At 44.6% G+C, this 27,734-nt stretch overlaps 1 protein-coding gene across 2 annotated transcripts in view; it reads left to right on the top strand.

The window, feature by feature from the left end:
* The window catches only part of RANBP17 (RAN binding protein 17), a 1,172,021-nt gene that overhangs the window by 920,318 nt on the left and 223,969 nt on the right, over positions 1 to 27,734 (top strand). For both annotated transcript variants that reach the window (XM_069199335.1, XM_069199333.1), the window contains exons 23-24: positions 12,694 to 12,908; positions 24,190 to 24,328. In XM_069199335.1, coding sequence (XP_069055436.1) covers positions 12,694 to 12,908; positions 24,190 to 24,328 — 354 coding nt within the window. The remainder of the gene's footprint in view (positions 1 to 12,693; positions 12,909 to 24,189; positions 24,329 to 27,734) is intronic.

The raw sequence follows: 27,734 nt of genomic DNA, 5'->3' as shown, positions 1-27,734 counted from the left end.
CGTGACTCCGCGATCCTGGTTTGGAAAGTTATGAAAAGAAAATGACGCCAACGAGCTGGGGTGGCGCCTGAATAGACACCGTCCACGCAACTCCCAGAACAGACGATGCCATGTGGAGCCAAAGAACGCCACCCACCAGTGATCAGGGGTACTGCTGAAAAAACATTCCAGGTCCGAGCTGATGTCCCGGGATAATTCTAAGGTAAGGAATCTAGGCCTAGATAGAGTGTCTACCAGATAAAGCATTACCGAAGGCAAGCAACATGTTTAATATTGACAGATTTATAAAATGTATATTTGTAAATAAAGAATCACATTGGTATCCTCAGATTCGTTTGTGAGAGCACAGCAAGTACAGCAAACTGAATATAGTGAAATTAAAATTTCAGTTTATTAAATTTGTACATTAACTGTCTATCTCATCATATGTGTACTTGTTTGATGAATGTTTGATTTTGTATTTTTGTGTGTTTCTTAAGGTACAAATAATTTAGTCTGCTTAGGTCAAGGTCCCCCGCTTCCAGTAATGACTCAAGGGAATCCATGAATTCAAATGAGTCAGTGGGGGTCCCGAATTCCAACATTGTTTAAGGGGGGGTTCCACAGAACACAAAAGGTTAAGAGCTGCTTGCTTAGAATAATCTCCAGGTGCCAGAATGTATCTAGACATTTTCATAGGGGTGCTCTGGATTTGCAGTAGGTGGCATTGTGTGGCTTCGTGTTAGCCTTCTTCCACTCCAGATGTGCTGGACTGGTGCAGATTAAAGGGCCATCCCTGCACGTCAATGTCAGTTCCTTTCTTTTCCACTTCTTCTTACATGGATCTGTAGCTCTGCTGCCTTTCGCCAGTTGACTAATTGTTTCGAAACTCTATCTAGAGTGCACTGTCCACGCCTGGTGTGGAGTCCACAAGCCAACCTGTTGAAAGTATTAGTGATTATTTTGTCCTGGACTCAGCAACGTCTTGCATTGGGCACTGTTAAAGGTTATTTATCAGCCCTTTTTTGTTTGCTGGACCAAACATTTTTATTTAAATCATGTTATGATGTGTTTTATTAAATTGTTGATGATCCACGGTTCCTCTCAAACAGTTTGTGATGCCACTATAGGATTTCAATTTGGTTGTTACTTTCCTTAAGTGTACCACTTTCAAACCCATGTCCTGCTGTTTGCTGTGCCTCCTCACTCTCAAAACGTGGTCACTTTAACTTGTCAAGTAAGTGAGCGCCTGGCTCTGTATGTGCCACAGACCTAGGCCATGTTTTTCCCAGAGAAACTGGTGCTGAAGATCAGGGTGGCCCACTTGCCAAAAGTTGTGACTCCATTTCAGGTTGAGCAGTCCATCGTCCTCCCAATGCTTTTTGCTCCACCTCAACCCTGAAATGTTTTTTCTAAACATCTTATTGAGGTTTACAGCATTACAGAGCATGAGTTTTACTTGGATTGTATATGTTGGACAGCATTTCATTATATACTCAGCAATTAGTACATGTGAGAAATGTTGTTGATGGTTGACTGGGGTTTGAGTCCTGGTCAAGCAGCACCATAATTCTTGTCAGGCTAAGGCACAAGCAAACCCCAAATTAACCTGCGCTCACCCTCTAGTAGTTTGGCACAGAGCAGTCAGGCTTAAGTTGAAGGCAATGTGTAAAGTATTTGTGCAACACTTCAAACAGTAAAAAGTGAAAACACCACATAAAAAAGGCCCCGCACCAAGGTAGAAAAATAGAACTAATTTAATCAATAAAACAAGACCAAAACAACAAAAAATCCAGTAAGAAGAACTTGACTTGTGAATTTTTAAAGAATAAACGGTAAAATAGCACTTAAAAGCCAAAAGCTCCAACCGGGGATACCTGGTCGCTCCGGACCTGAACAAAGTCAAGGGTTCAGGTAGATTGTGATGGAGCGCTGATTGGCTACAGGGACCCATTTGGGTCAGATGAACCAAAGTACTCTAAATCTAGGTTGTGGAGCGATGCATCGGTTCTAGTCCATGCAGTAGAAGGTATTTGTTGATGTTCTCGATGCAACAGACTGCAATTCATTAGTACCGAGATGTGATGATGCTGCGGGTTGAGCTCCTGATGCATTGACGTAGAGGCTGCCCGGGCAGTAGAGGTGATGCATTGGTTCCAATGAGCACAGAGGCTGCAATCTGGAGTTTCAACAGCATTGTTGAAGCTGCCATTTACGTGGATGCGTGGACCTTGCACTGAGATAAAACACTGCAGTGTCAATTTCAAAGGAGATGCAATGGTTTCAAGTTGTGAGGTACAGTGGCACTGCAATTCTGGCTGCACCGCTTCCGAACAGCACAGTAGAGGTGATTCACCAATTTTCTCTATGCCCCATCAGTGATGTGTTGATTTTGCTCCAGCAGTAGAGCGTGCATCTGTACCGCTAGAGCAAGCACCTTAGACCCACTTCCAAGGGTCCAGGACTGGGGTAGCACCAGTTGGCAGGACAAACCCACAGATGACAGAGTCCAGGTGCAGGAGCAAGGTGGTTAGAAGTCTGTTATGTCCTTAAGACTTCAGATCAGCAGGCCAGCTAACTAGGCCTTGGAGTCACTGGGTTCAGGGTTGCAGAGATGCAGGTCCAGTTCTTCTCATTCCCAGGCAATAGGGCAGTAGGCACAGATCAGCACAGCAAAGCAGGGGTCCAGCAGAGTGGCATGTTTTCAGTAGCACACCAGTCTTCCTGGCAGAGTATCCACAGGTCCATAAGTGTACTGAAGTGGCATTGTCAGCAGACCAGTACTTATTCCCATTTGGCCTTTGAAGTATGGGAGAGTTCAGAGACATGCATTTAAAGTGCATATAGTGGCTTCCCTTCCTGCCTTAGCTCCAGATTCACTACCAGGGTTTTGAAGCCCTTTGTGTGTGGACACAGCCTATCCAGGTTTTAAGTGAGGCTATGTCCAGCTCCTCCATCCCATTCTGCCCAGGATGGCCCATCAGGGCCCATCAGGTCACACGTAAGCTCCCATTCTGTGTGGCTGTCTAGGAAGAATATCCAAAGCCCAGCTATCACCCTACCCCAGACATGTGATAAACGACAGGCAGTAGGCATCAAATGGCTAATGTAAGAAAATGCCAACTTTCTAAAAATGGCATTTTCAGAATTGCAGTTTAAAATCTGACTTCTCAATAATTTAGGATTTTACATTATGATTCCAGAGGCACCAAACGTCTGGGGGTTGTTGCTTCCCATTTGGAAACTACGCTTATAAGGTGTAATAAGGTAACTGGAAGGTTATAAGATATGCCTTGCAGTAGAGAAAAACAAACTTAAGAGCTTTTCACCACGAGGACATATAAAACTTAAAAGTGCATGTCCAACCAAATTTTTAGGTACACTAGACCCTTGGGGCTGTTTATGGCGACCTTCTATTAAATAGGAAGGTTTTGGCCTGGCAGAAGGTTGACTTTGCCAGATCGACATAGCAGTTTAAAATTGCACACACAAGCTCTGCAGTGGCAGGCCTGGGACATGTTTAAAAGGGCTACTTAAGTGGGTGACACAATCAGTGCTGCAGACTCACTAGTAGCATTTAATTTACAGGCCTTTGGCACATGCAGTGCACTCTACTAGGGACTTATAAGTAAATTAAATACAGCAATTTGGGATAAGCCTATGTTTCTATGTTTTAAGAGAAGAGCACAGGCACTTTAGCACTGGTTAGCAATGGCAAAGTGTTCAGAATCCTAAGGCCAGCAAAAACGAAGTCAGCAAAAAGAGGAGGTCTGAAGGCAAAACGTTAGGGGAAACCACACCAAGGATGTCAGGTCTAACAGTACATATACATTTTGTAACAGAATGAGAACCTCAACCTTCGAAATAGGAGGAGAAACTCCATCAACTAAATCCCAAAACAGATTTGATCTTTTATATTAATTGCACGAAAAACCATCAGGTGAACAATCAGCTTTTTGTGGGATTCTCTGGATCATAAAAGCAAGGTGGTGCAGAAAAGGACTCAGTCACAGTAGATAGGCCTCTACATTAAGACCTGGTACGCAGTGGCCCAGAACTAACCTCCGAAAGGCTGAGGGTTCATTCCACCAGTGCCAAGGCTGCTATCACTCCGTTGGTATGTGGTGTACCTGTCTTTGACATCTGCCAGGCTGCAGCATGGGTATCAGTGCACATGACATCCCTGAAGCACTTACTGAAGCACTGACAGCCAGGTCCAACAGAAAGAACATTTGTAATTGTGCAGCATTCACTGGGACACCAACACAGACCCCCAGAAATCTTGGTGCTGCTTTCATGATAAACCTAGCATGAAAGCAGCATCAGGATTGGTCTGAGCTCATTAGACTGCTGCTCACACACAACCCTGTGGTCTCTGCAGTTTCTCCAGCTCAGCTGTTCAACACTCCTCCCCCTCCCCTCCCCTGGCTCAGCCCTTCCCTGCCTATGGTGCTGGCTTAGCCAGCATCTGTAAAATAAACCAATAACTAAATATTGTTTTATATTACAGCTCCTAGCTCTTAGCCAGGGGGATAACATCCTTTCGCTGTTGCGAAGGAGCCACCCCCTCTTAAATGGTGGTAGACCTGTCATCCTTATGGTGGTCTTTCCCCAAACATTTTAGCTTGCCTCACATTTTTGCTGGTTCTTTCCGTTGACCTTAGGGCTCTGCACATTTTACCTCTGCTGGCCAGTGCTAAAGTGCATGTGCTTCTCCCCAAAACATGGTAACATTGGTGTATATACAACTGGCCTATTTGATTTACTGGTAAGTCACTTGTAAAGTGGTATACCATATACCCAGGGCCTGTAAATTAAATGCTACTAGTGCGCCAGCAGCACTGATTGTGCCACCCACACAAGTAGCCTTCCAAACCTGTCTCAGGCCTACCTTTACAAGACCTGTGTGTGTAGTTTACTCCCACTTCAACGTGCCGTTTAAAACCCATTGCCAAGCCTGAATTTCCCCTTTTATTATTTGTACGTCAGCCCAAAGGTAGGCCCTAGGTAGCCCAGAGGGCAAGGTGCTGTGTAACTAAAAGGTACTTTTAAGTCTTACTTGACCCGGTAGTGAAAAATTCCCAACCTCGTTTTTTCACTAGTGTGACTCATACTCCTTTTGTAGATTAGCAAGGGGAATTCCTTGATACACTTTTAAGTTGTAATTCTAATTAGAGAGGAGTAGCTGAATAATGTTTCATATCTTTGGAATGGTAAGGATAAATACCCTTTACTGGTAAAGTCAGATTTAACATTACTATTTTAGAAATAATACTTTTAGAAAGTGGGCATTCCTCTGCTATTACAGCTCTGTGTGCCTGCAGCCTGTCTCCAAAACATATGTGGGGTGGGAGACAGCTACACTTTAAGCTTTCCCTCAAGACGGGCACAAACACAGGAAGGTTAGATGTGTCTAAATACTCATCTGCTTTCTGTAAGGAAATGCCTCCTTGGCATGGTTACCCCCTGACCTTTTGCCTTTGCTGATGCTAAGTTTTGATTGAAAGTGTGCTGGGACCCTGCTAACCAGGCTCCAGCACCAATGTTTTTTCCCTAAACTGTACCTTTGCTTCCACAATTGGCACAGCCCTGGCACTCAGATAAGTCCCTTATAACTGGTACCCCTGGTAATAAGGGCCCTGATGCCAGGGAAGGTCTATAAGGGCTGCAGCATGTCTTATGCCACCCTGGGGACCCCTCACTTAGCACATGCACACTGCCTTACAGCTTGTGTGTGCTGGTGGGGAGAAAATGACTAAGGTGACATGGCACTCCCCTCAGAGTGCCATGCCAACCTCACACTGCCTGTGGCATAGGTAGGTCACCCCTCTAGCAGGCCTTACAGCCCTAAGCAGGGTGCACTATACCACAGGTGAAGGCATATGTGCATGAGCAGTATGCCCCTACAGTGTCTAAGCAAAACCTTAGACATTGTAAGTGCAGGGTAGCCATAAGAATATATGGTCTGGGAGTTTGTCAAACACAAACTCCACAGTTCCATAATGGCTACACTGAAATCTGGGAAGTTTAGTATCAAACTTCTCCGCACAATAAATGCACACTGATGCCAGTGTGCAATTTATTGTAACATGCACCCAGAGGGCATCTTAGAGCTGCCCCCTGAATACCAACCCGACTTCTAGTGTGGGGCTGACGAGTTTCTGCCAGCCTGCCACAACCAGACGAGTTGCTGGCCACATGGGGAGAGTGCCTTTATCACTCTGTGGCCAGGAACGAAGCCTGCACTGGGTGGAGGTGCTTCACACCTCCCCCTGCAGGAACTGTAACACCTGGTGGTGAGCCTCAAAGGCTCACCCCCTTTGTTACAACGCCCCAGGGCATCCCAGCTAGTGGAGATGCCCGCCCCTCCGCCCACTGCCCCAACTTTTGGCGGCAAGGCTGGAGGAGATAATTAGGAAAACAAGGAGGAGTCACCCTCCAGTCAGGACAGCCCCTAAGGTGCCCTGAGCTGAGGTGACCCCTGCCTTTAAAAATCCTCCACCTTAGTTTTGGAGGATTCCCCGAATAGGATTAGGGATGTGCCTCCCTCCCCACAGGGAGGGTGTAGCCACCCTCCAGGACAGTAGCCATTGGCTACTGCCCTCCCAGACCTAAACACACCCCTAAATGTAGTATTTAGGGGCACCCCAGAACCCAGGAAATCCGATTCCTGCAACCTGAACTACAAAGGACTGCTGACCTACAAGCCTGCAGAGACGGCGGACAACGACAACTGCTTTGGCCCCAGTCCTACCAGCCTGTCTCCAGAGTCAAAAACCTGCAACCAGCGACGAATCCAACAGGGACCAGCGACCTCTGAAGCCTCAGAGGTACCTGCCCTGATCCCCAGGACCAAGAAACTCCTGTGAGCAGTGGCTCTGCTCAATAACAGCTACATCTTTGCAACAAAGAAGCAACTTCCAAAGAACTCACTCTTCCCACCAAAAGCGTGAGACTTCACACTCTGCACCCGACGCCCCCGGCTCGAGATCTAGAGAACAAACACCACAGGGAGGACTCCCCGGCAACTGCGACCCCGTGAGTAGCCCGAGATGACCCCCCTGGACACCCACAGTGACGCCTGCAGAGAGAATCCAGAGGCTCCCCCTGACCGCGACTGCCTATAACAAGGGACCCGATGCCTGGACCAAGCACTGCACCCGCAGCTCCCAGGACCTGAAGGAACCGAACCTCAGCGCAGGAGTGACCCCCAGGCGACCCTCTGCCTAGAACATGTGGTGGCTGGCCCGAGAAGCCCCCCCTGTACCCTGTCTGCACCGCTAGAGTGACCTCCGGGTCCCTCCATTGAAACCAATACAAAGCCCGACGCCTGCTTTGCATACTGCACCCGGCCGCCACTGTGCCGCTGAGGGTATGTTTTGTGTGCCTACTTGTGCCCCCTTCCAGTGCTCTACAAAACCCCGCTGGTCTGCCCCCCGAGGACACAGGTACTTACCTGCTGGCAGACTGGAACCGGAGCACCCCTGTTCCCCATAGGCGCCTGTGCGTTTTGGGCACCTCTTTGACCTCTGAACCTGACCGGCCCTGAGCTGCTGGTGTGGTAACTTTGGGGTTGCCTTGAACCCCCAATGGTGTGCTACCTATGCCCAGGAACTGAGACTTGTAAGTGTCTTGCTTACCTCACAATCTAACCAATACTTACCTCCCCCAGGAACTGTTGATTTTTGCAGTGTCTACTTTTAAAATAACTTATTGCCATTTTAACAAAAACTGTATATGTTATTGCTCTAATTCAAAGTTCCTAACTTACCTGTGTGGAGTACCTTGCATTTTATGTATTTACTTCAAATCTTGAACTTGTGGTTCTAAAAAAAAATTAAGAAATTACATTTTTCTATATAAAAACTATTGACCTGGAGTTAAGTCTTCGAGTGTGTGTTCCTCATTTATTGCATGTGTGTGTACAACAAATGCTGAACACTACCCTCTGATAAGCCTACTGCTCGACCACACTACCACAAAATAGAGCATTAGTATTATCTAATTTTGCCACTATCTTACCTCTAAGGGGAACCCTTGGACTCTGTGCACACTATTTCTTACTTTGAAATAGTATGTTCAGAGCCAACTTCCTACACCTTCAGATAGCTCTTCCTGGGCAAGAATAGGAATAGGGATCTGAATAGGAAGTGCCTGCCCTACACACAGGGCTGATTGCCCCTACTGATAGCTTGGGGCCGGGGCTAGGAAGAAAGGACATCTGAGGACTTCAGAGAACCTTTTTTTGAAGTCACCCCCACTTCAAAGGCACATTTGGGTATAAGTACTGGGTTTCCGACTCCACCACATCAGGCACTTCTGGACCTACAACTGGACTCTGTCACAAGAACTTCAGTGTTCCTAGATCAAGGACTGTCACTCTGCTAGACTGCTGACCTGGAAGGGCTGATTTTCTGCTGTGCTGCCCTGCTGCTCTTAGACTTTGTTGAGAGAGAAGTGATCTCCAAGGGCTTGTTGCCTTGCCTCCTGTTGATAGTGACTCAGGGATATCAAAGTCTCTACCCCTGCTCTTGAGCCTGGTTCACGGGAAGTAGACTCAGATACTTGCATCACGGAAATGGACGCATCTCCTGTATGCATGTAGCAGAACTGGCCCATCGACCCGGTTGCAGGAGCCGAATTGGAGCCTCGCTCTCAGAACCAACGCATTGCCCTGAGAGCCCAACACATTGGAACCATGCTTCGCCACCGCAGCAGTCTACGGAGATCGAAGCATCCCTCGACTGCGTGAAGAAACCCGGCCCATTGCACTTCAGAGCCAATCTCGGCTCAAGCACTTGTCTTCAGAATCGACACAGCGCCTTCACTATGTGGGACAGATCGACTCATCATCATCCCTGCGAGGACCCGATCGATGCATCTCACCATGCATCTCGCTGTTGCGACCAGGAAAGGTATTTTGTTCACGAGGGCCTACATGTGTCCTCTAGCTTGCCTGCACTCTATCGAGTTCGAACCAAACTTTGACTTTGCCCTGGTCCAGTGCGACCTAAAGTAACCCCTAAAGCACTGTTTGCTTTTAAGCACTATAACACTTTTATTCTTCTAAAATTCATATCTCAAATTCTACTCATTGGATTTTTGTCATTTTGGTCTTGATTTATTTATACAATTACTTTCTATTTTTCTACTTTACTTTGAAAAAAAAACAACCTCAGAAATTCACTAAAAAAATAAAGGGTATTATAATGTTATAGTTAAGTGAAATGGCAGGTAAAACGTGACATTTTAAAGTAAAAACAAACACTAAAATTCACCAGTTATCATTTACTGAGCTAACTAGAACTTATTCCCGTGGTGACTATTATTCCTAACATGCAAAATAAAAGCTATTACAAAAATATCACTAGAGACTTTGAGGACTATGAACTTGGGGGACATGGGGATTTCAAATTCTAACATTTGACTTATTTCTTGTACAATAAGTCACCAGTAAGTTTGTACTACGATACAGCCCCACAAAGTGTGCATAAATGTTCCATTTTCTCTAGTGAATTTTAATGCAGGTGGGCGTCGGTACATGTCACATTTTATGCAGTCTGGTTCTGCTACAGTACACCTTATGAAGAATTTTAAATTGATGGAGAGACAGCCTTGTTTTCATTGCCAACTCTTGTGGATTCATCAGGGCAGCCTCCCAAACTCTGCCTTCAGATTCCCTCAGGTGTTCCTCCCATTCATCCCTCAGTTTCACTAGCCTTTCTGGCATGTTGTTGACAAGTGTTTTGCACATATACGAAACCGCATACCTGACTAGTTTGTCTATCATTACTCTGCCTTCCAGCAGGGCAAATTCTAGGAGCTCCATCCATTCCTGGTCTTCCTCTAGGAGAGCAGGTTTCAGTTGGGCATATTTAAAGCCCTGGGTATGTTATAACTCAAGTTCCTGCTGGAGACTCAGAAAGGACAATATTGTTGCGATTCTATAAATCTATTTTTTAGTTTCCCCTGATGTCCCCCTCCTACTTTTCCTAGCACCCCAACTGGGCACTGAAACATCTTATGACCAAGAAACTACTTGTGCATCACTTTGGGAAAGGGCTGTGGTTTACCCATTGCAACCTCAACAGTTAGATCAGCTAGCTTATAACTCCTATGTGAGCTCTATCAACTACCTTAGATGTATCTGTAAGAATTTGTGTTACTAGCTGAAGAGGGTAAAACCCTACTAGAGCAGCAGCCACAGTCCTCATCCGGGTGAATCTCATTTTAATGATAAAGGTGACAGTAGTGCCTAAAAGCACAAGCAAATTCTGACTTCCTGATCATGAAATTCTGGGAGAAAGTCACAAGTTCAGTCCAACCTCGATGGAGTGTGGGTCGGGCACAGATACCAGATTAGTCCAGCTGAAAGAGTTACCTTCTCAGTCCAGCAACAAGAATTCCATTCAAGGTGGAAGGGGGTGCGAGGAGAAGGGAGAGCATCATGGGTGCGCATCAAAGTAGTGAGAAGGGCCATCTGGGTGTTGTGGGCAGTTGTTGCAGCAGTGGGAAGATCCTGTCGGCGTCGCAGCCGATTATGGCTGGAGCTTCGCATTGGTGGCTGTCACATCGGTCAATGCAATAGTGCAAAAAGCTGGTTCGCCCGAACTTGTCATTGGTGGTTGGGGCAGGCGGCAATGTCTTGGCACGAATGGGCCTGTTAGTGAAGAGCCAAAAAACTTCAGGGGAGTTAAACTGAGCCACACCGAGGGTTCAGGACCTCAGAGACACTATTTGATGGTCAGGAGCTCACTCCAGCAGAGGCCTCCTTGGCTCTGGCAGGTCCAGGCATCAGGTCAAATGGGCAGTTGCAGGGAACCTCTGGGGCTTGTAGCTCAGAACAGGAAACCAGCTGTCTGACCCTTGGGAGTCTCTTCAGCCTGGGATAAAGGGTGCAGGTCTGGTCTTCCTTCTAAGCAAGCAGGACAGCAGAGCCTCAGAGTAGCAGGGCAGCAGAACAGTCCTTCTTCTGTAGTATCCACAGGTCAAGCAATGTACAGAAGAGTTGTTATCCTATGGGAGAAGCTGCCTTGCAGTAGTGAAAAACAATTTAAAGATTTTTCTACTACCAGGACATGTAAAACTTAAGTACATGTCCAACTTAAAAAATATAATGCATCCTGCCGTAAGGGCTGGTTAGGACATTTCCTTGGGGTGACTTATATGTATTAAAAGGAAGGTTTAAGCCTGGCAAAAGGTTTATTTCAACAGGTTGAAATGGCAGTTTTAAACTGCACACACAGGCTGCAAAGGCAGGCCTGAGACATGTTTAAAGGTCTACTTAAGTGGGTGGCACAATAAGTACTGCAGACCTACTAGTAGTGTTCAATGTACATGCCTGGAGTACATGTAGTACTAATTTACTAGGGATTTACAATTAAATTATATGCACCAATTGTGTGTAAGCCAATTTTACCATGTTAAAAGGAGAGAGCATAAGCACTTTAGCACTGGTTAGCAGCAGTAAAGTGCACAGAGTCCTAAAAGCCCAAACAATGGTTCAGAAAATAGGGATTGTTAAGGCAAAAACTTTGGAGATAAAGCTGCAGAAAGGGCCACGTCCAAAAGACATTTGTAATTTAAGAGCCTCTTGACAGATAGCAATAGAGAAGTGCTCCCCATTAGCCTGTAAAACGGTTTTCAATTGCTTGTTGAGTAAGACATACCCCACACTAATTCGCTGGTAATTACAGTGTTTTCTTTACCATCTTTCTTTTCTGAAGTTAGGAAACCATAAAAACAACAGCAGTGTACATAATTTGTTCTATAAAAAACTTTTAAAATAGCATACATAGCAAATTAAGATTACCATTATCTGACGTTGATAGGCACACACATAATTTAAGTGAACTTGCATAGAATATTTAACACAATGATTGTTAATTATGAATTGCCATTTTTTTAATTCAATGATCCAAAACTATAATTGTTTGGCCCTTTTAATGATCTCATCCCCCCCCAGGCCGATCCTATACTTGCATAAATTAAATAGTGACACCAGAAATGCCTGCACATATGAGTAAATGTTGACCTGCTGGATCAAAAGCCATTCATTCTCTAATTGCTGTTAATAATACCATTGATATGACTAACTTTATACCATCCATATGAAGATGGATGCTGGAGTACCTAGGTGGGGAACACTGTAAAATTGCATGGCGATCTTCAGCATCAGATACAAATCTGGTTGATGATGTGTATGAAACCACTACACTGACCACACTAAGAAATTTGCTTCATAGGAAAGTGGCTTGTGTACTTTGTTCTCCAAATGTTCAATTATTAGTCCAACTATTGTATAGGCTTGAATATGTCAGCCAAAGCAATGTCAGTGTGCATTTGTGTGTATTTGTCACAAGCTGAATATCTGTGCATAAAATTTACCTCACATGATTTCTTACCAATAGCACTTTACGTTTTTAATGTTTGTCACTTCAGTGGCTTTTATTTGTAAGAGTAAAACTGTTATTTAAATTGTTTACATCAAATCAAAGAAAATCATTCATCCCAAGAAGTTCTTTATTGGAATGTAAGATCAAAATGCATACTACTACTTCAGGAAAACATTAATCTCTTGTACATGGTTATCACAACATACTTCTAAAACTACATTTCAGTAGAAGTAAAAACAAATGGTAATAAGCCTTAAAATATATGTGAATGTTAAATTAACTAACATGCTTATTTTCTTTTAATCTTTTCTGAAAACAGGCAATCAGATCTTGTCACTTGGCACAATCCCAAAAGATCGAATTTATCCACTGAAGCTCAAGGGCATTTCCATCTGCTACTGTGCTCTCAAAGCAGCCTTATCAGGAAATTATGTCAGCTTTGGTGTTTTTAAGCTCTATGGGGACAACCACTTTGACAACGTACTACAGGCCTTTGTCAAAATGCTGCTATCGGTATCCCATTGTGACATTCTAGTAAGTTGTTCATCTTGTGACTTTTTATTTTGAGACAGTAATAGACGCTATCAGAAACTTAACGCCGATTTTATATTGCTGCATATTTAGCCATTCGGTGATAGCTTTCGCGTTTTGAGGATATCTGAAAGTGTAAAGTTCAAAGCACATTTTTTAAAGGTTTGCTTTTAGTCAGTAGTCTCAGTTTTAAACAATACTGTTACATTATGGGCCTTTGTTTTTAAGGGAACTGTTACGCTTTCATACATTGACTACATAGTTGGAGCCTTAGAAAATGCCTTTCAGCAATATTTATAGGGACTTCTAATCAGGTTTGGTGTTGAACCACTTTTTTCCAACTTGTTGTGAAAATATTTACATTGGCTTTTGGCCAAGCGAGGTTTACTAACTTCAGAGGCTAAGCATAAAATAAAATAACAAGCAAAAGATTTGTAAAACTGTATTATCCCCGTTACTTTGTTAGCAATTGAATTGTTATGTATGGGTCCTGCAGGCATCCACTATTATGAAAAGGCTTTTCAAAATGTACAATGTTCACCTGGTAACCTCCTTTTAGCCGACAGGAAAATAAGAAAGCAAAACGAAAACCGAGACCATTCTTAGCTTGAAGGGACAACTAATAAAAACTAACATATCTCTAAGAAACTCTGCATGTAATTCTAAACAAATATCTTTTTTGCTTACATGCAGTGTACTTCCTTATTTGTATGTTTAAACACTATTCACAACAAACACAACCCATGCCATTCCTAAATTTTTACTATCCGTTAATGATAGTGAATGGCTATGGAACCCATATGGAATGCAAAATTGTAGATCGAAACTAATTAACAACTGTCTGTTTTACACTTTGGAATTCTCAGTAACCTTATAGACAACTTAGGCTTTACTGTTGTTGCATTTAAGATACTACTCGAAACACCTTGGTAACTAACCCCGTTATTCACAGTCCACCGATCTATAAATCCGTAGGTTACTCTAGAGGAAAAGTACTATTTATCCTATAGTCACCGAAAGTCATTGCAATTGATTGCTCATTGCCTGCTTAAATTTATGAACTAATCATGCTTTTATTAGCATCTGATGTTTGCCAAGACCTTTGGCTTTTACTAACATTGTATGTATAATATACTTACTTACAAAGGCATTCAGTTAGCCCTCTTTGTTCATTGGTCTGCTGTATCATTCACATTTTACTTCCACCATCTACGGGATAGGCAATGGTTCAGTCCACTTCTGCCAATCGCCAACTTCGCTGTGAGTGACGGAATTCCTCTCTGACACAAGGCAACACATCGACAGACAAAGTAGTTCCCTTAAGTGTCATTGACTACTATGGCAGTGTGTGCTTTTTGAGTACAAAAAATAGTTTTGCGTTGTCAATTTGTTTGTTGTTATTGCATTGATTAGGGCCCGGCATCTTCCCCAGTTTTCTAAACACAATGAAAAACCAAAACAAGCACTGACAAAGTCAGAGGTCAGTGGGCAACTCCAGACTGATAAGCTTTATCTGATAGAGACTTCTAGTTGCAGATTCCTTACCTTAGAATTTTCCCTAAGGTGTCAGACTGGATCTGGAGATTTTTTTCTTCGAGCAATACCCTTGCGCGTCAGTAGATGGCATCAGTCAACTCCGTGGGTGTCATTGGCGTCTTAGTCGACGTCAGGGGTAGTACAAAGATGCCGCCTCAGCGCAGTGACGTCAGTTCTTTTCTTTTCGCGCCGCGCTCTGATCCGGAGATAGCTACCCTGGTCTCTTTTTGACCGACTTCGACCCTTTATTTGAGTTTTTTTGTTGAGTTTTTGATGCGTCGATATGTCCCTGAAGACTGGTTTCAAACCGTGCGAGGACTGTCACTGCATGATTTTGGTGATGGATTCGCATCGGGTCTGTTTTTGGTGCTTGGAGCGCAACCACGAACCGAAGTCGTGCTCCGAGTGCCAGGCCATGCACCCGAAGGCCATGAGGAAGCAGTCCCTCAAGCTCATGGTGGTCCGGTGCTCGACTCTGCATAGGTCCTAGTCTTGCTCGAGAGGAAGGCCTCAAGACCGCTCGCGGAGCCACCACCACCATTCTTCTTTATCCAAGTCTTCAGGCCAAAGTAAGAAGAAGAAAAAGTCAAACCGGTCCCTTCACCTTTCGACTTCACCCCATTGCTCAGCTGATGCGACGCAGCAGGAGCATCGACGCTCGAGGCCTCCATCTTCAGAGCCTGCTTCTGGGTCTGCTGGTGGTCAATAGGGCGGCTAAGGTCCTCAGCCTTGATCTGCCTACTGTACAGGTCCGATCAACTCTCCTGATGGAGGTGCTTCAGCCAGGGGCTTCCACATCTGAGCCCCTTCTGCCATTCAATGAAGCCTTCACTGATGTCCTGTTGGGTAGTTGATACAAACCCAACACAGGAGCTCCTGTGAAAATGACTATCGCACGCCGCCATCGGCCCACCCCAAATGACCCTAAATTCCTATCGCAACACCCCACGCCTGAGAGTCTTGTTATCCAGGCTTCCTCTTCCTTAGGCGCATTCCCTTCCACAGCCCTGTATAGGGAATCAAAAAGGTTTGAACAATTTGGGAAGAAGATGTTTTCTTCCTCCAGTCTTGCACTGCGGTCCGTGAACACTGCATGCCTTTTGGGCCGCTATACCCACTCTTTGTGGGATATGGTTGCGCAAGTTCTGCGAAGACACCGGAGGAGGCCAGTGCTCTTGTCTCCCAAGCTGTCACCGATGGGAGAGATGCGGCGAAGTTCACAATCCGATGTGGGCTGGACACGACTGACTCTCTAGGCAGATCAGTTGTGATGACGGTCTCCTTGAGGCACCACGCCTGGTTGCGTACTTCTGGTTTTTCGGGGGATGTCCAACAGTCTCTTATGAACATGCCTTTTGATGGCTTTAGTCTCTTTGGAGAAAAGGCGGACTCAGCCTTGGAGAGGTTCAAGGACCTCAAGGCTACTGCTCAGTCCCTTAGCCTTTCCACTGCCCCTCGCCCCAACAGTCCACCTTTCACTCCTTTCGTGGCCACGGAAGGAGCTCCCTGTCGGTCCCCAACCCAGCGACCATGCCACCCATGCTGTACAGCTGCTGCGTGCTCGGGGATGCAGAATCCCACGTGGGCCTGGAACAGGGAATCAGAGGTCTGCCTAGTCAACCCCTGCCCCCGCTGCAGCTCCCAAACCTTCCTAGTCCGTCCCCTCACTCCAGTCCAGTTGGCAGCAGGATTCACCATTACCTGTCCACTGGGAATCCATCACAATGGACAGGTGGGTTTTGCAGGTAGTTCATAGCGGTTATTCCCTCCCCATCGAATCTGCCCCACCAGCTATGCCTCCATCAGTCAGCCATCTTCCGGAGGATCATTTGGCACTTCTCCGCCAGGAAGTCGCCGATCTCTTAGCCAAGGGAGCCATAGGGAAGGTCGCTGTACCAGAAGTAGGTTGTGATTGTTATTCCTGCTACTTTCTGGTGCCAAAAAACGGCAAGGGCTTACGTCCTGTCATAGACCTTTGGGACCTCAATTACCTCCTCAAGAAGGATAAATTCAAGATGCTCACCCTGGCTCAGGTCCTGTCTGCCTTAGACCCAGGAAACTGGATGGTAGTGTTGGACTTGTAGGATGCTTATTTTCCCATTCCCATCCTGCTTACCCAAAGACGTTACCTGCGATTCGTGTTAGGTCATGAGTACTATCAGTTTACTGTGCCCCCTTTTTGCCTTACCAGTGCCCCTCGGGTGTTCACGAAAGTGATGGAGGTGGTTGCAGCTCACCTGCACAGGTTAAGGGGTTTCAGTCTTCCCCTACCTCGACAACTGCCTTTTGAAGGCAGACTCGCCCCAGAAAGTCGTCTCCCACCTTCATACTGTGGTGAGCCCCCCACACACTGGGGTTCACTTTCAACGTGTCGAAGTCACACCTGACTCCCTCTCAGACGATCCCTTTCAACTGAGCTCTTTCTGGACACAGTGCAGTTTCGAGCTTATCCTTCCAAAAAGCGAGTCCAAGATATTCAGGCTATGATTCCGATCTTTCAGCTTCTGTCGTGGGTTTCAGTGAGACTGATTCTGAGGCTGCTGGGTCTCATGGCCTCCTGCATCCTGCTAGTAACACATGCCAGATGGCATATGCGGGGTCTGCAGTGGGACATGAAGTTCCAGTGGGCACAGCATCAGGGAAATCTCTCCGACATGGTCCAGATCTCGGAGGGGACTACGAAAGACCTACAGTGGTGGCTTTCAAATTCACATTGGGTCCACAGCAGATCCCTCTCTGTTCCCCAGCCAGATCTGTCCATAGTGACAGATGCGTCACTTCTAGGTTGGGGCGGCCACATGGGAGAGGGAGAGATCAGAGGCATCTGGTCTCCGGCGGCGTCTGGGCTGCATATCAATCTTCTGAAGCTCTGGGCGATCAGGCTTGCATTGAAAGCATTTCTTCCCTCTCTTAAAGGAAAAGTAGTGCAAGTGTTCACAGACAACACTACTGCCATGTGGTACTGCAACAAACAGGGCGGAGTAGGGCTGTGGACCCTTTGTCAGGAGGCACTCCGCCTCTGGAGATGGCTGGAACATCGGGACATTACCCTGGTGGTTCAACATCAGGTGGGCTCTGAACGCCAGAGCAGACGAACTCAACTGTCAATTCATAGTCAAGCACAAATGTCGTCTCCATCTGGAGGTGGCGCAAGGTCTCTTTCAGCAGTGTGGAGAGCCTTGGTAAGATCTGTTTGCCTCCACAGAGATCGTGCAATGTCAGCTGATTTGCGTGTTGGAGTTTCCAAGGCGGCACTCGCTCAGAGACGCTTTTCGTCCCAAGTGGAACTCCGGCCTCCTTTACGCCTTTCCGCCTATACCACTTCTGCCCCAGGTTCTCAAGAAGATTGGGAACAACCGGGCCCAAGTTATCTTGGTGGCTCCGGACTGGGCACGGAGAGTCTGGTGTCCAGAGCTATTGAGCAAGGTCACCGATCCTCCACTCAGACTGCCTTTTCGGGTGGATCTTCTGTCACAGCAGCAGGGAACGGTTCTCTACCCGAACATGTCCAATCTCTGCCTTCATGTGTGGAGATTGAGCGGTGGCATTTGACGGCTTTTGACCTTCCACCCGAAGTCTGTGATGTTATCTTGGCAGCCAGGCGTCCCTCCACCAAAACGGTATACGCCTGTCAATGGCATAAATTTGTGGCATGGTGTATCAACAAATCTGTTCATCTCCTCTCTGCTCCTCTTTCTGAGGTTCTTTTGTTCATACTTCCATTAGCACAGTAGGGCTCTGCTTTGGGCACCCTTAAAGAGTATTTATCGGCTATTTCAGCCTTTCTTAGTTTAACTGATCAGCCCTCACTCTTTAAGTCTCCTATTGTCAATTGATTCCTTACAGGTCTCACCCCCTTTATTTCTTCCCACTCCATTTATCATGCCTCAGTGGGACCTCAATCTTGTCCTTACTTACTTAATGTGTACTCCTTTTGAGCCGATGCACAATTGCTGTCTACGGCTCCTCACTTTCAAGACTGTCTTTCTTGCTGCCATCACTTCCACTCGCAGACTAAGTGAGCATTGGCGTTCTATCTCAATCATACTAAATATTTCTGGGTGGACGATCAACTTTTTGTTGGATATGTGGGTGTGAGAAGAGGGAAGGCGGTGCAAAGATGTTTCATCTCTTGATGAATGTTTCTTTGGATCAAGATGTGCTACGCTTTGACCAAGAAGCAATCCCCTGAGGGCTTGCATGCTCATTCCACCAGAGCAACTGCTGCTTCCACTGAGTTAGCATGCATAATTCTTGTCCTGGATATCTGCCAGGCAGCTACGTGGGAATCCCTGGACACGTTTGCTAAACATTATTGCCTGGACAGTCAGGTTCGTTGGGGCGGCTACTTTGGTTGTTCGGACCTGCAGGACTTTCTAGTATGATCTTGGTTCAGCCCACCTCCGAGGATGGCATTGCTTGGGTATCTATTCTAAGGTAACGAATCTGCAACTAGATGCCTCTATCAGATGTACAAGTTACTTACCTTCAGTAACCAAATATCAGGTAGAGACATATTCTAGTTGCAGATTCCTTACCGGCCCACCCATCCTCTCCGCTTGCGATCTGATTTCTAGGGACAGGGATTCCCCATTCAGGTCCTTAGCTCTGGTGGACCAATCTCAGTGTTCTTAGCGGCTCTGCGCTTTGGCGTGGAAAGTCGTTAAAAGAAACTGATGTCACTGCGCTGAGGCGGGTCTATGGTCTACTACTGACGTCATCACGGCGACTAAGACTCCAACGACGCCCACGGAGTCGACCAACGCCACCTACCGACGCGCAAGGGCATTGCTCAAAGAAAAAATCTTCTGATCCAATCTGACGCCTGGGGGAAAATTCTAAGGTAAGGAATCTGCAACTAGAATATGTCTCTACCAGATATTTTGTTACCGAAGGTAAGTAACTTGTATGTCAATGCTTGTTTACGGTTTGTTTTGATGTACAAATTCACCTATAGCACTTAAACATTCAAAGTGCAATATCTTAGTTTATCCTTATTTACTTTGTTGCCAAATGTGGATATGATTTGCTGGGATGAGGTAGAATAACCATCGTAGAGCTTCTATTAACATATCTAGGCTGCTCCCACATTGTCAGTGAATAAAGCAAAGATCTTGCTTAGTTGCAGATGTGTGTTAGATGTGCTGGTCTTATTCAGTGTGAAGTACTGTCGAAGGATCCTATCTCTTCTCCTCTCATTTCTTTCTCATTTTTGGAGGAGACATAAGTCCAGTGTAACCTTCTCTTTTTAGGCTTTGGTTCCCTTTTGAGCTTATGAGTACTATCCAAACGTTAGGGAGGGACCTGCAACCATTGTGCCTGTGCTCAATTTTGCTCCCAGGAGCTCTTTGGCAGCTGGAGCGCGCCTTCTGTTGCTGAGCCAAACCATGTTAGTTCCTCCTCTTTAAAAAAAACAGACTATTCTGTGTCATTACTGTTCAATTTCTCTTCTCCCCACAAAGTAAAAAAAAGTAGTTAAGTAGCTGCTGTTGCAGCAACATATTGGTTCAAGCCCAAGCCAGGCTCAAGCTTGCTCACAGTCCAGAAGTAATGCTTGGAGCAAGCTTAGTTTGCTTGAGAGGCATTTAACGACTGTGCCATTACAGTCCACATTTTAGTGGATATGTCAGAGTGGAGGCCAGCTGTATCGTGCTCTCGCTCCTTTCATACAGGTCCAGCAGGTTTCAGCTCTCAGCAGCTCCATTATTATTAATATATATATCCCCACATGATAGGCTTAACAGATTGTTAGGTTCAGATTCTATTCACTTATTGAAAACACACCGTTCTTCCTGAAAGTGGATGCAAATTATGCATTCAACATAGGATGCTTCCACAGCTACATTTTCTCCATTACCACCTTGTAGACAAAAGCAAAATCATACACGATCTAAGCCTTTGTGGTTTGCTAACTTGCATGATGCAGATCATAGTGGCTTGAATCTTTAGAAGCACCACTATGAGCTGCAGTCGCGGCCTTCAAACTAATGTTATATTCTGATGCAACCTTTCCCTAGATATTGATAGCCCTGAAAAACATTATCCATTACCTTCTTCTGGCTGTTATTGCAGACAATAATTTCCTGCAATCTGGAATGCAGCGATGTCATGTATTTTGTGATGTCTAAAAGTCTAACTGCTTCCATGCAGATCATTCAGAATGTGACATCAAGACATATTTTGGGGCTACCTAAGAGGGCATATATATATCCTCTTGCATGCTGACAATTTTCAACATCTTACGGTTGGGCTGTAGAGCAATATTCTTTGCACATCCTCCATTTGTCACTTCATGCTTTCACCCTTATAAGCCTAGAAAAACGTTAACATCATCTACTCAGCATTTTCTGACAGTTCGAGCTTTAGTCACTTTGGAAGTTTTAGTCACTTTGGAACTGTGGGATTGTTTATTCTTGTTTTCCTACCTTAACTGTGGAATGAACTGTCACTTGCTTTGAGAACTCTATCTCGTCCAGTGAGCTTATGTAAGCTGCTGACCACAAATGCTTTTTATCTGTGCCTTAGTCATTTTACTTTTAGAGGGACTACTGAAGTGTGAGGACATCCTTATTGGTAGCAGTTTGGTAATACATCAGTGACTCTAAAACAGCAGTCCAGCCTGATGGCTGGGCCACATCTCCTCTGTAATAGAATTCAAGCATCCTGAGACAATTTTATGCCTAGCAGTTTGGCCTATCCTGATCCTTTTAGAGTCAGGAAAAAAGTGTAAAGCTACTTAGATGAAAATACTCAAGCTGTAATTTGCTTCCATGAATTCCTCAATCACATTTTCCTAATCTTATGGGGTCTTCCTTGAAAAGAGGGCATGTTTAAGTGTGCATACCACCCTTTCGCAATCTCTCCTTGCTGAGCAGGTCCAATAAGCCACAAAGGGGGTCATTCCGACCGCCGGGGCCGGGGATGCGGGAGCACCGCCAACAGGCTGGCGGTGCCCCGCAGGGCATTCTGACCACGGCGGCTTGGCCGCGGTCAGACCAGGAAAACCGGCAGTCTCCCGCCGGTTTTCCGCTGCCCTGGGAATCCCCCATGGCGGCGCAGCTTGCTGCGCCGCCATGGGGGATTCCGACCCCCTCACCGCCATCCTGTTCCTGGCGGTCGGGATGGCGGTGAGGGGTGTTGTGGGGCCCCTGGGGGCCCCTGAAGTGCCCATGCCAATGGCATGGGCACTGCAGGGGCCCTCGTAAGAGGGCCCCACCTTGTATTTCAGTGTCTGCTTTGCAGACACTGAAATACGCGACGGGTGCCACTGCACCCGTCGCACATACCCACTCCGCCGGCTCCATTCGGAGCCGGCTTCCTCGTGGGGAGGGGTTTCCCGCTGGGCTGGCAGGCGGCCTTCTGGCGGTCGCCCGCCAGCCCAGCGGGAAAGCCAGAATGGAAGACCGCGGAGCGGCCATATGGCGGCTCCCGCTGCCCGCAGGGGTCAGAATGACCCCCAAAATGTCTTAGGTTGCTAAAATTCTTTTATAGAGAGGGCAAGAACTAGCAGTTAGTGGTGATCTACTTTATCAGTTGAAGAAAGACTGGCTTGTCCCTTTCTGGGGCATAGACATGCTCATGACCAGCCAACCCCACACACGTCTTGCCGCAGAGCCTTGCAGTAGTATTTGACCACTCTGTGCTTTTACAGTAGTCTACTTGCTTTCTTTAACCTCTAATGCCACATCTTTCCTAAATTTTAATTTTGACTTTTTGAATTAACTTCTTGTCATGCTGTAGACGTGGTTAGACAAAGGACGGCGAATCACAGAGACACCATGCTCTCACTTCAACAGCGTTCTCAGCTTGTAAACACATTTCAATGGGCTATGAAAGAGGGGCTTCTTTTTAACCTGAAACATGTTAAATATGTTCCTGGTTGATAGGTGCTGACTGTCATGCTTAGTAACTGCTAGTGTGCTAAATATGGTGTGGAGAAGATTTATAACGTGCACAGCCTACTCTGTATGTGTAGGGGCATTTGAATGTGGAACAAGCTACTACTGTGTTTCTAGGTATACTGATAGGGTTTCATGTTTGTGGGCTATGTGTTGTTTGCATCCTTAGTATGGATGGTAGGTGGAACTGAATTTGAGAAGAACATTTTATATGAGTGTATCTTCTGTACTCAATGTGTAGAGGTGCATCCAAGTGCAAATATATGTAAGGAAACTGTGCACATATTGCTGATTTCGTATTACCTATTGGATATGTATAATGTACTCTCTGTAAGCTTTTGTTTATTTCTTTATATTAACCTTTTATTGCATCCTATTACTCATAACATATATAGTATATCTGAATAGGGCCATGCAGTAATCCAGCACAGATGATAACGAACATCCCATACCACACGCCTACTCTCAGGAAATACCACTGTAAGCTATTGTGAGTGTCTGTTTGGGGATGGTGTGATTTAGAGTTCATGTATGGAGTATGCACTATGGACTATCGGAAGGATTTCACCTCATTAGGTAAAGTGATATTCATTTTTGCCTTATCCTGCAATTAACTAGGGAGGCCAAAGGAATAGGTCAGCCACCTAGGATCATCTGCAGCTGAATATCTGTCAGGAAGGAGTACGGCGTAAATAGGATTGTATGTTCAGAGTTGACTTAATCATAAAAGGTAAATATGCTACCACACTAGCTAGTAACTTCACACTTTTTGATTACACTTTTTCTGAGTTAAAAAAAATACTCCTAGGTGTAGACTTACATGTCTCCGCTCCCTGAATGGAACACTAGACAGCAGGATTTAGAAGTGTAAAGTTACTACTCGTAACTTTTCACATGTAGGTGGGGGCTTCTGTTATGGTGGTGGTGATCTCCCTTTAGTAAAGCATAGGGAAAGAGTTTATTAATCTTTTTTCCAAATTTTGCAAATATATTATTATACATTTTTAATGTAAAATAATCTCATATATTTATTTTATTCATACAATTATTTGAAATAAAATGGTATAGCACATTAATTTAAATGTGCGTTAAATAATTGAAATATATTTAATTTTTAAATAATATTTCTTAAAGACTAATTTTTAAAAGATCCACTTGTGGTAACACTTTCATTTTTAATTAAAATTAATTAAAAGTTATTTAAAGAATTGTAATTATTTTTCAGAGACTTCTTTTTACAGTGCTCATTAGATGGTATAAGATAGAGAGGTTCATGCTGTTGTGCATATGCTGAGATGTGGAAGGGCATAGGCAGCATTTAATTTTTAAAATGAGTGCCTAAAGTTCTGCTCCGAAGTCTGAGGCAGTGGTATTAAATATCAGACTATGTAGTCTTGAATCCACTGTGTGTGTCATTAATCCACCACCAGACACTCCCTGCCTTTTACTCGCTCTTGCAAGTTCATGCTTGCCCCCTTTGTGACGGTTTTCCTTCTTTCTCTTCCATGTTATGTTCCTTCCCCTTTGTGCTTTTTTTCCTATCTTGTTGTCGAGAAATGTCTGATAAGGAAAAATAAATGCCAGTGTACCGCCCACCAGCAACCACTTGTTCAAATTACGCACTGGACATAGGGCTGATCATGATCGCTTAGAAAGCGTTATATTTGTAACTCTAAAGTTAGTTTTTAGTTCTGGCGTCCAGCTGATAGTTTTCCTTGCCACTTACATCTAGAACTTGTCTACATCAGTTTCTGAATTTTTGTACGGTTGGCGCCTTTATTTTGACCACAAAGAACTGGAAGCACTATGTATCTGTGTTAATCTGTCTTTAATATCCTTTTCTTCAACAGCAATATCGGAAACTGAGTCAGTCTTACTATCCTCTTTTGGAATGTCTCACCCAGGATCATATGAGCTTTATTACTAGTTTGGAACCCCACGTTCTGATCTACATTTTTACATCCATATCAGAAGGACTTACTGCCCTAGGTAAGTGACTTCCCACTACTTGAGAAATGTTATATCACATGTTCAACAACATGTCATTCCTTATGTACATTCCATCAATACATTTGTAAATGGAGTGTATCTCAGTCCTTTTGAAAAACGTCTTTGTGATTTGGATATCAAACAGTGATGTGAGATATGCATGTTATCTAATGACTTTTCTCACAGTGTACAGCCCACTTGAAGATTCTATCAGAGGTTTATTATTCATTTGTTTTTGTGAGAATATATTTGTACCTTGCATTCCATGCTCACTTGCCTGTAGTATGACAGAAGCTCCTGAAAACATTTGCAAACCATATGTTTTTGTCCCACAGCGCCTGACCTGCCCTCCTCCTAACCTTCGCTTAGTTGGCTTCCTGAAACATTGTTCCTTTCCACTGAAGTTCATCATACTAAGCAGTGACTACAAAACAATTGCAGTTACAGCTGTCTGGAAGATGACTTACAAGCTCTCTGTTCCTTCCTTTTGCAACCTGAAACATATGCTTTGAAATGCTTGTGCACACTATGGAAAGCAAGAGACACTCACCAGCATGTGCAGTTGTCTTTGTGCTCTTTCTAGGCACTGAAGTAGTACTTATATTGGTGAATTAAGGAGTGTGTTGTCATTCCATTCTTTTCATCCACAGCTGGGGAGATGACAAATTTCTACCATGTCTTTTTCATTTACCACTAGATTGGTTTCTTGTGTTAGAGCTAGCTCACATTTATGCTGTTTTAAATATGACAAGCCCTGTGTGGTTTGATTCACAAAAGGCAGTTTGAGGTATGTAAACTAGTACTCCAGTACTACCTCATGTTCTACAAAATGAAGTTCATAAACCTATGGCAGGAGATCTCTAAGTCTCCTATCTTTTCTATACAGAGATCTAGGTGCTAGTGGTGGGGAGCTCCACACGTGTAAATATAGAATTTAGTAGTTAATGTGTGAGGGGTATTGGGGAGTGGTGTGAATATGGGGGATAATAACTATAAAATAGGTATGGTTAAGGAAAACGTAACTATCGTATTAAGGTGGGACATGCTAATAGAAAACATAGACCTACTTAAAAATATGACAATTGCTAGTTACCAAATACACTTCTTGTTCAAATACCTGACTAATAGTGATAAAAACAAGCTGAAATGTACTGCTGCACATCTTTGGAATGAGTCAAGCACCAAACATGGCCAACCACTTAAATTGCAATACACATCCATGGAAAATAATGGAGGTGGGTTTTCAACACTTAACACGTCATGGGAAATAATGCAAAACAAATTAAACAAGATCTAAATTTTAAAAATGTGTTAAAAAATGTAGGTATAGTTAATATTACATTTTCTTATGTTTTAATTTAATAATGACATTTAAACTAAATAAAATTTTTAAGTATTTCAAAAAGTCTGAAAAATATTAAAATTCATTGAGGAAATAAATGAACACCTAGACTGAGGGGAATGGGGCCCAGGTTGATATCATCTTGTAATTTGGGTTTCATTAGAGACAGACGCACGGGGAACAATATTCGATTGGCAATCAATGTAGGAGACAGGGTAACAACCACAAAAAATCAAGTCCTCCTTCTCTTGCTTGCTGCAGAGAAGGCTTTTGATCTTGTAAATTGTGAATTCTTAAAAAAAAAAACAGCTAGTACTACCCTAGCCCTCCAAATGAAGGCTTGTATTTTGGCGAGCTATATAAGGCCCTCTACTAGACTTAGGATACGATCATGTCTGTCGGACCCCATTGCTTAAGGGATTCAACAGGAGTATTCCTCCTCATCAGCAATATTTGCCCTAACATTGAAATCTCTGTTCCTACACATTAAGTCTAATCCTGACATCACTGGGCTAGAGAAAAAGGACGGACAGGTGAAGATGGTCCTTTTTGTGGATAATGTCATCTGCTTCTTGACCAGTCCTTCCATCTCACTCTCTGCATTGATGGAGGAACTGGACTGCTTCCATTGAGTAACACGATTTAATGTTAATCATCATAAATTCAATGCGATAGGGGTGGAAGATGACCTAGATGGTGGCATAGCTATTGCCTCTAGATACATATTGAAAATAGCTTTGGCAGAAATTAACTATCTGGGTGTGACTATCCCACCTAAAACGAGTGAGATATTTCAGGGCATTTCACCTCCCCTTCTTTACACCATATTAAAGAACCACTACCAATGGGGAAGACTGAAAATTTTGTGGGTAGGCAGGATCAGTTGTATTAGGATGAGTTTCTTACCGTTCCTGCTCTACTTCATTCAATCCTTACCCATGAACATTTCTCCACTGTTTGAAATCAATACAAACAAAAATTAGGGCCTTTATTTAGAACAACAAATCACCTTGCATAGCAAAATCCCTTCAAATGAGGAGCCCTGTTGAGGAAGGAACAGGAGTCCTTAGTATAGAGTGCTACATTTAGGCAACTCGACTTACCCCAGCCCTAGCATGGCGCTTCCTGGATTCTGACAAACCCAGGTGCCTTCTGGAGCAGGAGTAGTTTAAACCTCAGCTCCCCCTCCACCAGTCGCTATGGATATTCCCTTGAACTTGCCACTGTATGGGCATGTTGAGGTAGACCACTGAAGTGACCTTGCAAATACTGTAGCAAGGCGGTTAGAACAAAAGCAGCAACAACCTTTCCCTCCCCTCCAACTCTGGAGAGTCAGGAATCCCACCAGGTATCGCCGATAATGGGTGTTGGTCCTGGGAGTAGAGTGATGCACTTTGACAAGGCAAACATTGCATAAATGTAACCCCTGAGATGAGAGATCAGTATGCAAATTATTTTTTTCTATGGCCCAAGGATCTTTACCAAATCACATAGCTCTTGCACTGGGCTAAATGACCTGAGTTGAAGGTGCTGGTAAGTAGACAGGCTACAGGGGTGGAACATATGTTCCCTGATGGGGACACCAATTAGCGATCTCCAGAGTCTATTGACCGTTAGTCGGCTCCATTCCCTTGGCACAGTTATCGTACACAACTAATTGGTCAAAAGACCTAGGCCTTGAGCTGACAGAAATGTACTGGACTTTGATCTGGGTGAGGGAAGCAAAGTCCTCCCTTTGCCTCCAGCAAATGCTTTTGGCATAGTGTAGAGATGGTACTTGACCCCGGTCCATCTGAAGGCTATGATAAACACCCAGACATTTACTGGTGGTGGTGTGGAATGTGAGGGACTTGCATTTAAATGTGGTGTGAATACATGCAATTACAGCTGTTTTGGGACCGTATTTTATGGACCATTAAGGACTTCACAAATATTGAACTGCCAAGAATAGCCCAAACAGTCCTACTGTGCCTCATAGTTTAGAAGGAGCGCAACCTCCTTTCCACGGCCACTGAAAAATTGCTGACTCCATTACTTCTAATGGCTCTGCTGGTGGTGGCCCAG

The sequence above is a fragment of the Pleurodeles waltl genome, chromosome 7, assembly GCF_031143425.1.
Source record: "Pleurodeles waltl isolate 20211129_DDA chromosome 7, aPleWal1.hap1.20221129, whole genome shotgun sequence".
Taxonomy (NCBI): Eukaryota; Metazoa; Chordata; class Amphibia; order Caudata; family Salamandridae; genus Pleurodeles; species Pleurodeles waltl.
The sequence above is the reverse complement of the archived record's forward strand: the minus strand, read 5'-3'. Positions and strand labels throughout refer to the sequence as shown.